General features: G+C 42.8%; 1 protein-coding gene across 1 annotated transcript in view; it reads left to right on the plus strand.

Annotated features, from left to right (window-relative positions):
• C2CD5 (C2 calcium dependent domain containing 5) overlaps positions 1 to 13569 on the plus strand; it is a 103756-nt gene that overhangs the window by 19425 nt on the left and 70762 nt on the right. Inside the window, exons 4-8 of the mRNA XM_048501490.1 lie at positions 1298 to 1469; positions 5703 to 5798; positions 6937 to 7092; positions 9752 to 9950; positions 12412 to 12536. Of these exons, the coding sequence (XP_048357447.1) occupies positions 1298 to 1469; positions 5703 to 5798; positions 6937 to 7092; positions 9752 to 9950; positions 12412 to 12536 (748 nt within the window). The remainder of the gene's footprint in view (positions 1 to 1297; positions 1470 to 5702; positions 5799 to 6936; positions 7093 to 9751; positions 9951 to 12411; positions 12537 to 13569) is intronic.

Consider the following 13569-nt stretch of genomic DNA (forward strand, 5'->3'; position numbering starts at 1 on the left):
GATCCATGTAACGGTCACCTCCAGGTTAGACTTCTTGTAACTCGCTTCATCGCTGGCCTTCTTCATGCTTGATCCGAAACTGAAGCTGGTCCAGCACCTGGGCGCGCTCTGCCTGCTCAATAGTTTTACCGCGATCACATCCAACTCCAGCTAAGAGCCCGCACTGGTCTTCCCAGTTGAGTTCAATCATCTTCAAGGTGTGGTGTTAACCTTTAAGGTCTTTACGCTGCTTTGGGACCTCGCATCTCAACCGTGACACTTCCATATGTTCTTACCGCCTCTGCCTCATAGAGGCCAATTTACTGGTGGTTCCTGGTTCTCACACGATGCTGGTCTAATTTTGGCTAGGGTTTTTTCAGCCTTGTTCTTCCTGCCTGGTGGAACACTCTCCATGTCCCACCCAAGTGGATCTTGGGTGAATTCCCAGAGGGTCAAAGATCTCTGATAGTTCTAACTGGCTTTGGAGTGCCCAGTCATTGATTAGGTGTCTCTTATTCTATTCCTCCTGTTTTCGAGTCCCCACATCTAGGGGACCCAATTGTTACCGTCTGTTCCTTTCTGGGAGGTTCACCTGGGTATTGCTGACGCCATTTTGTTGACTAATAAGCTGCATTTTAAATATTTAAACTTTTTAAACTACCTTTTAATGAAGGTTTTGTTTATATATTGTATGTGGAACTCCATACGTACAATCTTCAGAGTCTTTGGGATCACGGTATAGAAATCCCATAAATAATAATAATAATAATAATAATAATAATAATAATAATAATAATAATAATAATAATAATAATAATAATAATAAAGCATCCTCCGAAAGTAAGATGTAGCAAAGTTGTTTGGAAGCATGCCCGTTGACCAGAGCATGCAGTTGTGGAGCGGAAAAATAAGACATCCCCTGAAAATAAGACATAGCGCATCTTTGGGAGCAAACATTAATATAGACACTGTCTTATTTTCGGTGAAACAGGGTAACAGTAGTTAACTATCTGTTTTAAATGCTCTTTCATCATTTGGAAAAATAAGTGGGACCACCCTGGAAAATGTGTTCCAACACTATTACTACAAAACATTCTATCTGAGGCATCATTTGTAACCATATCTAGTTTCTATCTATGATTGTCTACATGAAAAGGTGGATGAGTGAGGCATGCAGGTGATACTAACAGTATGCCTGTCATAATGGCAGTTGCCATAACTTCGCAATGCAGCCTAGAAGTTAAGCCTGAAGGAAGGTTTTGAAAAGATTCTGCCTACTTGGATGTTGAAGCGCCTCAGTACATTTTAACTCTTCTAGGTGGATGATGAAGATCTGCAAGATGAGCCCCTCCAAATAACTGTCCTGGATCACGATACCTACAGCGCTAATGATGCCATCGGAAAAGTTTACATTGATATTGACCCTTTACTATACAGTGAAGCAGCTACAGTCATCTCTGGATGGTTTCCAATTTATGATACGATACATGGTAAGGTTTTTTTTTAATCGTTTTAAGAAATATTTAAGTTTTCTCAGGCAGCTTTACTGCTGAAATATAAAGTTTATCTTGATACAGAAGTGTAGCCGCTTCTAGTCTGGTATTTAAATTTGTAGTGAGGCTCCTCCCACTGCAACTCTACCATTCTGTTTCATTTATCATGGGAGGCACCGGAGGCCTCAGAATAGGAGGTTAGGGGGTTGTCCCAGTGTTAGGTCTCGATCCTTGAAGCAGTAAACAGGCTCTGGATTGTTGATTGTTGGATGACTGAGGGACTGGAGCACCTTCCTTATGAGGAGAGGCTACAGTGTTTGGGACTCTTTAATTTGGAGAGGAGGGAGGATATGATTGAAGTTTATAAAATTATGCATGGGGTAGAAAATGTCAACAGAGAGAAATTTTTCTCTTTCTCACAATACTAGAATCAGGGGGCATACATTGAAAATGCTGGGGGGAAGAATTAGGACTAATAAAAGGAAACATGATGTTTGGAATATGCTGCCACAGGAGGTGGTGATGGCCACTAACCTGGATAGCTTTAAAAGGGGTTTGGACAGATTTATGGAGAAGTCGATCTATGGCTACCAATCTTGATCCTCGTTGATCTGAGATGGCAAATGCCTCAGCAGACCAGGTGCTCAGGAGCAGCAGCAGCAGAAGGCCATTGCTTTCACCTCCTGCATGTGAGCTCCCAAAGGCACCTGGTGGGCCACTGCAAGTAGCAGAGTGCTGGACTAGATGGACTCTGATCTGATCCAGCAGGCTCGTTCTTATGTTCTTATGATCAGAAGTGTTTAGTGGAAAGGTAACAGAGCACCCAGCTTGCAAGAGGCCAGTTCTGCCAGACCTGGCTTTTGCGCCCCCCTTTATGAGAAATGAAATCCCCCCCTCCCGTTTCCCCAAAGAATGTGAGAAAGAGTTACAGAAGAGCCTGGAAGGCCCCAAGCTCAGCGACAAGATAATGCCACCTGGCCATCTACCCCCAACGGAAATGTTCTGCTTCTCATGGGAGTAGACAGTGTCAGGGATTAGCCTTGTTTGTCTGTCAGGCGTGAGAAAGGGTGAAGGGAAGAACAACGCAAGAATGTTCCATGAACAGAGTGGTTACATCTAACAGGCAGAATACATATGTCTTAAATCAGTTACATTGACAGGACCGCATCTCAATCAACCAGGTACAGTCACAGTCTACATCAGGGGTCTTCAAACTGTGGCCCTCCAGATGTTCATAGACTACAATTCCCATGAGCCCTACCACTTGGCCATGCTGGCAGGGGCTGATGGGAATTGTAGTCCATGAACATCTGGAGGGCCATAGTTTGAAGACCCCTGGTCTACATGATATAGCCTTGCTCTGGAATCAGGAATGCATCTCAATCAGGAGGTTCCATCCCTGACATTCAGCTGGTTTCTTCTCCTCCCCTTTGGCCTCAGCCCTTTCTTTTACATCATATTATTGTGATTTTGATCCCATCCTACCCTGTGGGTTGGCCTCCACCTTTCCCCCCCAACCTTTCCTCCCTGGCCCCTCCTTTTAAAACATTGCTCCCACGTCTTTTAAGGCAAGCCCCCAACTCCGGCCCTAATTTCTCCCCCTTCATGCGGGTGCCTCAAACCCTTTCAACCATGCAGGAGCCATCCATCTATCCACGCCGTACAACCGCTGGATACACACCCCGGTGTTCGACGGGGTGGGATGCCACTTCTCCGGTCTGCCTGAACCCATCCCCAATCTGAGCCAGCCGCTTAATTTGTTCTGACCAGATGAGGAGAGGTAGCCACTGGCTTCCAATCATGGGCTGGGTAGTCCTGGGCTAGTAGGGCTCTTTTGAGCGTATTCGTGGCTGGCACTGCTCCTGTGGAACTTCATGATGATGTTAACCAGCTTCTCATGCCCAGGACATTGTTGCTGTGTTTTCTGGGCCAGGCTCCATCCAGCTTCTTCTGCTTCGGTTCCACTCCTTGGCAGTGTTGGCTTCTCAGGGTGAATTCTGCTTGCCTCCTTGTTGCCCCCCAGTTTCAGTGACAGGTTAGGGGAGAGAGTCAGTGTGGTGTAGTGGTTAAGAGCAGGTGCACTCTAATCTGGGGAATTGGGTTTCATTCCTTGCTCTGCCAGTTGAGCTGTGGAGGCTTATCTGGTGAACCAGGTTTGCTTGTGCACACCAACACATGCCAGCTGGGTAACCTTGGGTTAGTCACAGTTCTTCAGAGCTCTCTCAGCCCCACTCACGCCACAGGGTGATTGTTTGGGGGGGGCGGGGGGCAGGAGGGAAAGGAGATTGTAAGCCCCTTTGAGTCTCCTTACTGGAGAGAAAGGAGGATATAAATCCAAACTCTTCTTCTTTGTATGATTTTGTCTGTCCTCGGGGTCTGTAGTCAGTGTCCAGAGCTACGCTAAACTGTGTCTTGGTGCTGGCACTGGTCATGATTAAAAAGGAGAAATAAATGAATTCTTAAGCAATCTCGGTTCGTAGCTGTACAGGCTCCATTTGCCAAAGTATAAAGCATTGATGTGACTCTAATAATATTCCAGAAAAATTAGCAGTTCAGGAAGAACTTTAGTAAAACAACATAAATTAAACTTCAGACAGAAATGAAGGAATTACGTGCCCAACATTTTGTGCTGTCGCTCTTACAGATAATCCTTAAAATGATCTTTAAAGTAGTGGATTCGAAAAGGCTCTTATTAACAATCCTCCTTTCCAAAGTAATTGCTTTAAAAAAAATCCTAGTTATGTACCATTTGTCTACGTAGCAAAATAGACTTAAGATCCAAGATAAGCTGTGCTCTCCCAATTAACAGAGCAAAGGACATAAAGCCATTTAGGCTGTTGTCTGACAATCAACTTCTTGATGAACCTGTTAGTCCATAACTCATGTTTCATGGACTGGTGAGAGAGGAAGTGCAGCAGTGGGTTTTATATGTCATTTGACCTCATGCCCTGTAGTTAGGGAACATTTTTGGAGATGTACCCTGTGGCTGCAGACAAATTTGGCTCTGTCCTGAGCACGTTCGCCAGCTCCTTTCCTGCTCCAGGTTGAGTGATGTGGGTGTGTTTCTTCCACTTCCCCAACATAGTAATTCCATAGAGTAACTTTTCAGACACTTATTCAGTAAAAATGCTATAGTGTACACTGTGTTTTTGGTAAGTAACTTACCCAGTGTTTTAAAAGAGTTAGTTAGATCCGTCAGGAGTTAGCAACTGTTGCAGCTAGATAATCAAGATTTACAAATCGGGAGCTTCTCGTTGCCTAATTTCTCTTATGATTTGCATTTAAAAGTTTCCAAACTGTTTCTTCTCTAGACCTTAATATTTAGTTTTCCTACAATTGCCGATTAAGTCCTGTTGTGATTTATGTGCCACTCCTGATATTATCTGAGTAAGAATTGCCGCGATAGAGTAGGTTATCCAGTCCAGCATTCTGTATTTAATAGAGGCTAGGTAGACGACAGCCCTCGGAAAGGCACAGTTTTCCTTTGGTATGTATATTTTCATAGCCTTAGTTGTTTTTGTGAGTGCGTGCTTTTTGTTGCCTTTTATCCTCTCCTCTCATTGAGGACAAGAGAATATGACACCTTTAGTGTCATCCTCAACAGCATCTCACCCTTCTAAGCCTATTAACTTCAGTAGAGATGTAAGTCTTGTTTAGTCCGCATGGCAAAGAATTCTCTGAACTGGATTCTTCTCTGACCCATCTGGATCTGGGAATGTCCAGGGTGAAGCCGAGTGACGTCACATAGGATTGTTACTGCATGGGGAAAAAAATGCTTTTGACGTTGCTGGAATCCATTTAATTGATTTTAATGCTTGGCCTGGTAAAAATATTGGCAACATACGTCAGGATTATAAATGTGGATCACTAGGCCAGGGTGATTTGAAAAACTGAAGTGTGCAGCTGATTAGTACTTGGGCCAACTCTGCAAGTACCTTTTGACTTAAGTAATCCTTTAATATAATTATTGTCGTGGCTGCCGGATTGAGGCGGAGGGTGATTTTATCACGCATATTTCAGATTGTTAGCTGCCTTGGGGACTTTTGCAGGGGCAGAAAAGTGGGAGACAAATTTTTGCAACTAAAAATTATTCCTGCTGTGTCTCCTGCTGCCCCAAACCCAGCAACAGTGTTGCAAGTGCTAAAAGATCAGACAATTGCATATGAAGTTTTATGTTTCTTTTGCCGCACCAATTCTTACACTCATCCTCTTTTCCTTTTCCATTCATAGGTATACGTGGTGAGATCAATGTGGTCGTGAAAGTGGATCTCTTTAATGATCTCAACCGTTTTAGACAGTCATCGTGTGGAGTGAAATTTTTTTGCAGTGAGTCTAAAAATAGCTTGAGGAATCTCTTTACATATTTTAAAATGGGGACATGAAAAAGTGTATTAAATTAGTACGAAACGCAAAGAAAATTGTCTTACGTGACTTAATTAAAGCATTGTTTGGCTGGTGGGGTTATTGAGATTGAAGATTAGTTTATGTGCAATAGCGAACTGCTCTGGCCATCAGTTCTTGCCTATTGGATTTGCATGTTCTCCCTCATCTTCCTTCTCATGTACAGGGATTCCTTCATCATATCCTTGTTTATGGTCAACTGTAGTTTGCCGTTACAACTGAACTGGGTGCAAAGTCTGTGCTACAAACCAGTGTTGGAAAACATGGTTTGCACAAGCCTGGGACTGAATTCGAAAGGTCTCAGCAAACCATGGTTTGCCACGAGTCTAAGAATTGGTTTGGCCTTCTGTGCAAATCCAGGCTTTTTCTCCACATCAGTTCTTTGGATTAATACATCCATCCTCCTCCGTTCTTTCTTGTGAGCTATGCTGAGATTTTAAACTAACCCAAACCTGTTGTGACCTAAATTGGGCAAATCGCAACTTGTTTCTTGCCTACAGTCAACATTCTAAACTGCTTGATGAGATAACACAGCACGCTGTGGTTAGTGCTGTACTGGTAAGTCTTCAGTCTTGATGAGAAGGAAAGGCGGGGTATGAAGTTTATGAATGAAGGACTTGCTGGCTTGTTCTCATCACAAGGTGGCGTATGTTTGTGATGCTAGAAGGCAGCCATTGTTTCTCTGGTTTAAGCATAAACATAAATTGAGGCCCTAGAAAATGGAAGGGAAGGAATCTGAATTTCAGGCTTGTTCATGTACCGACAAACTATGGTTTGGTGTTGTGTTTGGAGTGAACTTTTTTTGTTGTTGTTTCACCAGCCTTTTGAGCAATATGGATGTTTTTCATCTTAGTGCTACTTTTTGATATTTGTTATAACTGTCCATGATTCAAGAAGGTTTTTTGGAGAGGACTTTTTGGATCTTTCCTGTTGAGCTGTTTGGGTTTTCAGGGGGCACCTTGAATGCCTGTATCAGATAAGATGTCCAATTATAACTTTTAGAATGTTGTCTTTGAAATGCGTTGCCTCTTGACAAATATTCCATGTGCTTGTGTTTTAACAGCTACATCCATTCCAAAGTGCTACAGAGCTGTCATCATTCAAGGTTTTGTGGAAGAGCTGGTGGTGAACGAAGATCCAGAGTATCAGTGGATAGATCGAATCCGCACACCGAGGGCCTCAAATGAGGCCAGGCAGAGGCTTATTTCGTTAATGTCAGGTAGTCACGAGTCAGTTACTGGTATAAAGAAATGCCTTTAGGGGTTGGGTGTGAGGATGTGTACAAGATAAAGCACGTGTGCCCTAACAGACTTTGCATTTTGAATATGTTACTTCTGTTAAATTTGTTATCCAGATTTTTTTTTAAATTACAGTTTTTTTAAGCAGACTGACCATATTAAAGTGCCTCCACGGAATCTTGAGCCTAAATAAATGTGTTTCTATTTCTCCATCATAGTTACAATCCTAGTTATGTCAAGTGAATGAATTAGAAATACAGTAAAAGAGCAGTATGGTATAGTGTGGTTGGCTGCAAGGTAAGGAAACCGTATCATAGTGGAAAGCATTTTCATGCAGAGCTAAGAATTCGCCAGCAGAGAACAGGGGAAGCATTTAGTTGTTAACATGTAACTCAGATCTAACAATAATTGGCAAACGGATGCATTATGTACTACTTTCTAGTGGTGATTTCTAGTTTGTTCTGAAACTGCAGCTCAAGCAAAAAATTGCAGCCACATAGCCTGGGGAAGGTTGGAATTTCAAAGGTCATTTTGGACTGTTGAACTATGTGAGAGTATTACAGAACAATAAATGTTGGCACAAGGATGCGTGAAGAATGGGACTGAGCTGTTGGTTTAATCATCATTACCCTTGCCAGGAATTATTTATTTTTATTTCAAAAGTTATAATTTGTTCTAAACGTTAAATATCAAAGCAGACCATTAGCATATATCAGTGGTTCTCAACCTTCCTAATGCCGCGACCCTTTAATACAGTTCCTTTAATACAGTGGTGACCCCCAACCCTAATATTTATCCATTTTACAGATGGAGAACACTGATGCAGACCCATAGGTTGAGAACTACTGGCATATATTTTGTCCTGTTTTGTATGCCAGTAAAGGCTTGTTGTTGTATATATCATAGAATTTAAAACAATAAAGCATGACAATAGCCGAACCGGTTTGATTTCTCTCCCAGTTGAACAGAAAAATCCTTTTGCATTCTGCCTGCAAAAAGCCGTTGTAATAACATATCTAATCAGACCATTGACCTGAAACGGGTAGATTTCTGACGGTAATATTTTTTGTAGTTGTGGACTTTCATAATTTTAGCAAATTAGTGGTATAGTGTAAATATGGGTGCCAGTTTTTTTTAATGTTAACTTGGCCTCCCCTGTGCATTAAAATAAGTGTTGGTACAATTGCATCTTGTTAACGCAACTGATAAAGTTTGGATAGTCGGAGAGGTTCTGGGGCCCCCAAATTTGATGGGTGGGAGAGGTAGGGTGTGGCACCCTCAACTATTCATCTAGTTGCTGCTGCTTCTGGGACTTGTCTAACAGATAGTGAGTGGTGCGCTTGAGCTGAGGACGGGGGTCTCCCTCCTTTGTACAACTGATTATCTCTGCTATGGGAGTGTGCTTTCCTGAAGTCAGACCACAAGTGGTTGATATTGCTGAAGCTGTGAGCCTTTCATCTTCATCACCTGCTGCCAGAGACCAGGGGTGGGGTTGGCAGTTGAGTGTCCCTCCCCAAGCATGGCTAGCTTGTGAACAAGACTGACTGTGGACAAAGTTTTTTAAGTGTAATGCTTTTGTTAGTAAACCACCTCCCAGTGTGAATCTGCGCAAGACCAACAAAATTCATTCTTCCACAGAGAACATCAGACTTTACAAGTCTGCAGGTGCTATGCTGTCAGCAGAGCATTTTCTGTCTGGCGTTTAGTGTCTTCATCTTTATAGTCCCGCTGCGCTTGTCTATTGTTGGAACAGGTCCCTTGAGATTCCTTGTTGTTTGATTTGGAATGGATACTTAAAAACAAATATAAAACTGGCATGAATGTATTATTTTAGAGTTCTGTTTTCTACAGAGTATGGGGGTCCCCCCCCTCCAGTTGCTTAGCTGTTTTGGTGCTGAACAAATTATGGTTACTAATACCCTGTTTCCCCGAATATAAGACATCCCCTAAAAATAAGACACAGTAGAGGTTTTGCTGAAGTGCAAAATATAAGACATCCCCCGAAAGTAAGACATAGCAAAGTTTTTGTTTGGAAGCATGCCCGACGAACAGAACACAGAAAAATAAGACATCCCCTGAAAATAAGACATAGCGCATCTTTGGGAGCAAAAATTAATATAAGACACTGTCTTATCTTCGGGGAAACACAGTAGTGGCTTCAACAGAAAAACATAAATTTATATTGGGTAATATTAAAAGTTTGTCCTGTTGGCTGTTGTGGGTTTTCTACCCTATGTAGCCATGGTCTGATAGTTTTAGCGCTGATATCTTCAGAAGCATGTCAGCGGCAAGATATCTTACCATGACATGCCTGCCTGAAGATGCCAGCCATAGATGGGGCTGCAACATTGGAAGCTAAGACTACCAGACCATGGCCACGTAGCCTGGAAAACCCATAACAGCCAGTTGATTCTGGTTGTGAAAGTTTTGGAGAATCTTTGTTCTGTTTTTCATCAATGCAGAAGTAGCAATACAGAAGCAATGTCATTTCTCAAAGCAAACTTCTAGAAGATGGAGGGTAGAATGAGAGAAATATTAAATCATCCCCCCACCCCCACCCCTTTGAGCATTGTTTCCTTCCCAGTTTTCCAAAATCATTTAAGTTGATTTCTGGCTGATCGGTTGGTCCTTCTTTTGCAGGTGAACTACAACGAAAGATTGGCTTGAAGGTCCTCGAAATGAGAGGGAATGCCGTGGTTGGCTACTTGCAGTGTTTTGATTTGGAGGGAGAATCTGGACTAGTAGTACGAGCCATCGGGACAGCCTGTACCTTGGATAAATTAAGTAACACCCCAGCATTCTTACCCACATGTAATTCCCCATCCAAAGACATGAAGGAGTAAGTATGAGCCAGTGTTCGCTGGAAAGAACTTTTCATGTTTCCTCTTAAGATTCATATACATTTTATATGAAAATTTGGTGATCTTCCTTCCCCGCCCCCCTTTTAATTCATATTTTGATTTGTTTTCCCTTTCTTGTTGGCCTTCTTTCAGAGATTTGATTTGGATTGAAAAATTGGAGGGGCTTGCAATAAACTGTTTGACCCAATGCTGCAGAAGTAAACCTCGGTCTGACAAATGCCTCTGTAGTATTACCAGACATGGCTTTTACAGCATTCTGATGTTAGGATCTGCCTCCCCTAGCTCGGAACTCAACGCTGTTTTTTATGGGCAAACTTACTCATGAGCGAATAGAATGTTGCGTATTCTCCTAAGGTGGTTGTTATACTGCTTTTAATCTGAACGTATCATGCTTTTTAACATTTATGTAAATGTATTTGTTGTAAATAATTAGTGTTTTGATAGTGTTCTACTGTAATATGAGCTAATATCGAATATTATTCCAGTGCTATTCTTATAGCTGTCTTTTTGGTACGTGCCTCTTGTATAGAACAAGCTATGTTAACGCTGCCCCTGACTTGAAATAGTAGGCGATGGGCCAGCATTCAGTTCAGGAGTAGTTCGCTAAGTTCAAACTCAGTTTTTAGCACAAGCAAGTAAAATAAAAATAGTAGCATGCCAGTCTGAAAGCACCTTGTTTGGGAAAGTCAAATTGCTGACAAAAAAGAATCAAGTTACTCTTTGCAGAATGATGTAGACTGTCTCATGTCACTCCTAATACATAAAGGGGCTTGTATATCCCCCTTTATATATATCGGGACTACCTAGCAAATACCAGATTGAATTTTCACAAACATCTCATTTAGGAGCTTCTCCTCCAACGACTGTTGTCATTCTCACTTACCTGTTTTGGAAATATTTTTTCCTCCCCAGAATGAACAGTTTGCTCTCCCTTGTTTTTGCATGTTATAGCCAGCGACGTTGCCGAATCTGAGGGCTCACTCACACATTACATAGCTTAATATACGCTACACCAGTGGAATGATCCCTTCTGCTTAAATGTACATCTGAACGTGCCAAGTTCTCCTTCCATTCCATAGTAAAGATGGCATGCTTTTCACGAGCTCTTGTGGGAAGCCCTGGGAAGAGCTCTCTGCAAGCCAGGCCTTCTGGATAGCTTAAATATGGAACGCCCAATCAAGGCCGAAAGTTGTATGATTTGCTGCGTGACTCTCAAGTGACAATAGTAAAATAATCTTTCCAAATTCACATTATTTAAAGAGATCTAATTAGCATCAACCTTGAACATTAAAGCAAAAAAGCCGTTGCGAATTTTATGTCTACAGATGACACTGGCTAAGTTTGTTTATTTCTGCTTTCAGTTAGTAGCTTGAGCATGTCTGGATATGGCTGTATCAGTGGTTTCATACAGTCTAACAGTTCCACCCATGATCATTGGCTTCACTTACTAATCAGCTCCTGTTTGTGCTCGCCACTAACTGCCTCCTCTTCCCAGCTTTTACGGCTTACCTAGAGGGCTGTTTACCTGTCTGATAACCTGGAACTCTGGATGCTGTTCCGACATTTGTTGTTCCATCTTGGAAAGACAATGGAAACACGCCTTCTCTCTCATACGCTAGAATTTATATTTCTTGGAAGCAAAACCAGCCTGCCAAACTCTGTCATCTTGAGTTCAGGTTCAGTGCTTGAAAGACTAGCAGGCGGCTACTTCCCCCCCCCTAGTAAATTAACCCATTGCTACAAAGTATTACAGTACTTAGTTGCTGCTGTTAAGATTTTTTACTTTTATTTCTCGGAGCAGGGGTGTTAAAACTCAAGCGAGATAAAGAGACGGCTTCCTCACAAGGCAGATTCTAACGGGATTCATTCATAAATCTTTTATCCCAAAAAAGTCAGTTTCATCTCAATTCGATTACTGATTCATTGAACATCACTTTGCAGTGGCCATCCATTGTGAGTGTTTTGGACCCTGAAGTGTATACTTGGACAGAAAGAAGACCGTGAAATAGGATCTGCTCTTCAAGGCCCCGTTTGAGACCTGCCCGGCTCGCCTCTTCAGTGTGGTGGGGAATGCTGGCATAGCCACTTTGTCTTTAAGCCCAGCGTGATTTCCCTGGCAAAGTGGATTCATTTCAGCTGTCAGTAACTTCTCAGTAAACATGCTGCCCTGCCAGTTTCTGGCTTCCTGGCTTTGAAAATGATTGAACGCTGTGGCGTTTGTCAGAAGCGCCACGGGCTCTGCCGGGGACCCCAATGGGACCAGCAAGGCCCGAGACCTTTTAAGTTTGACACCCCTGCTTTATTTAGAGCCTGCTTCTTTAAAAGTCTTCTCCGATAACCAGCGACGACCCTGAAATAATTTTAGAATGTAACTTTGCAATCTCTTGTATGTATTTTTTTTCCCCCTTTCCCCTCCGCCTTGACTGAAAATTCTCTCAGGTCTCCGCTGACTCACCCTCCAAGCCATGGATGTCGCTCGACTCACAACAGCCCAATTCATACAGCTACTGGCTCACGGCTAACTCAGAACTTCTCTGTGTCAGTACCCACCCTCATCTACACTGGTACGAGACTGCTCAGACTCGGAAGCTGGGGAGAGGCAGGTCGCAGGTGCAGCGGCCCCAAAGAGCAGGCAGGCAGGCAGTGTAGGCAGGTACCACTCAGCTTTTCTCCCCGGGAGTCCTCCTCCTAAGGAATAACTTCCCTCTGGGGTTCATTCCTTCGATAAAAGAGAGACTGGAAGGATGGTGTGTATCTTTAGAGTCTCTCTTTTTGCGTGCGAGCGTTTCCTTTTTGGAAATAAAAAGCAGAAACCTAAGATGCTCATTTGTCTTGTTGGTGTAAATGTGTGTATTGTGGGGGAGACGCACGTCTTGGTCCGAAGAACCACGAAACGGGATAATCAGGTAAGGCAGCGTTGCACAGAACAGAAAGGTGTGTTAATTTAATGGCACCCACCTGTTTTTTCTTCCCCACCCCCTTCTTTGTTTTTAGCTGTGGCACAGTGCAGATGCTAACGGATAAGGAAACTCCCCCCCCCCCAAAGATATATGTGTGTGTATATATAAATGTGTACGTGTGTGTGTACATATAAACACACAGATATATAATCTGCAATCATTGCTGTGTTTGCTTTTTTTGACAATCTGGTTCAAAAGAATCTTATATTCTGACAGCTGTGTTCGCCTTGCCTCTCAGCAATGGATTGTTTTTTTTTACAGGTTTTACTTCCTTTGCTAGTTTTACTTGGTTTTGACGCTTCATATCTTAGCTGGATTTTTTTTTTCAGTTGTTGTTGCTTTGTTTGCTAACCAATGATTTCCATCTCTCTGTACGATGTTGAGCTGACGAACCAGCAGAGTCATTTGATTTTTGTTTGGTTTTCACTTTGACCTTGTATACAGCTTCACACTTCCGGACAATTGTTGCCCCCCGCCCCATGTCCCTCCCCAAGTCCCACCCCACGCCCTGTTGCTGGGATCATGCTGCTGTCAGCTGGGTCCTTTCCAACAGGATCACTGAATCTGTTTCCACCTTCTTCTGGCAGGATTCCTTTCAATGAAGATCCCAATCCCAATCCTCACTCATCAGGACCCT

The sequence above is a fragment of the Sphaerodactylus townsendi genome, linkage group LG06 (assembly GCF_021028975.2).
Source record: "Sphaerodactylus townsendi isolate TG3544 linkage group LG06, MPM_Stown_v2.3, whole genome shotgun sequence".
Lineage (NCBI taxonomy): Eukaryota > Metazoa > Chordata > Lepidosauria > Squamata > Sphaerodactylidae > Sphaerodactylus > Sphaerodactylus townsendi.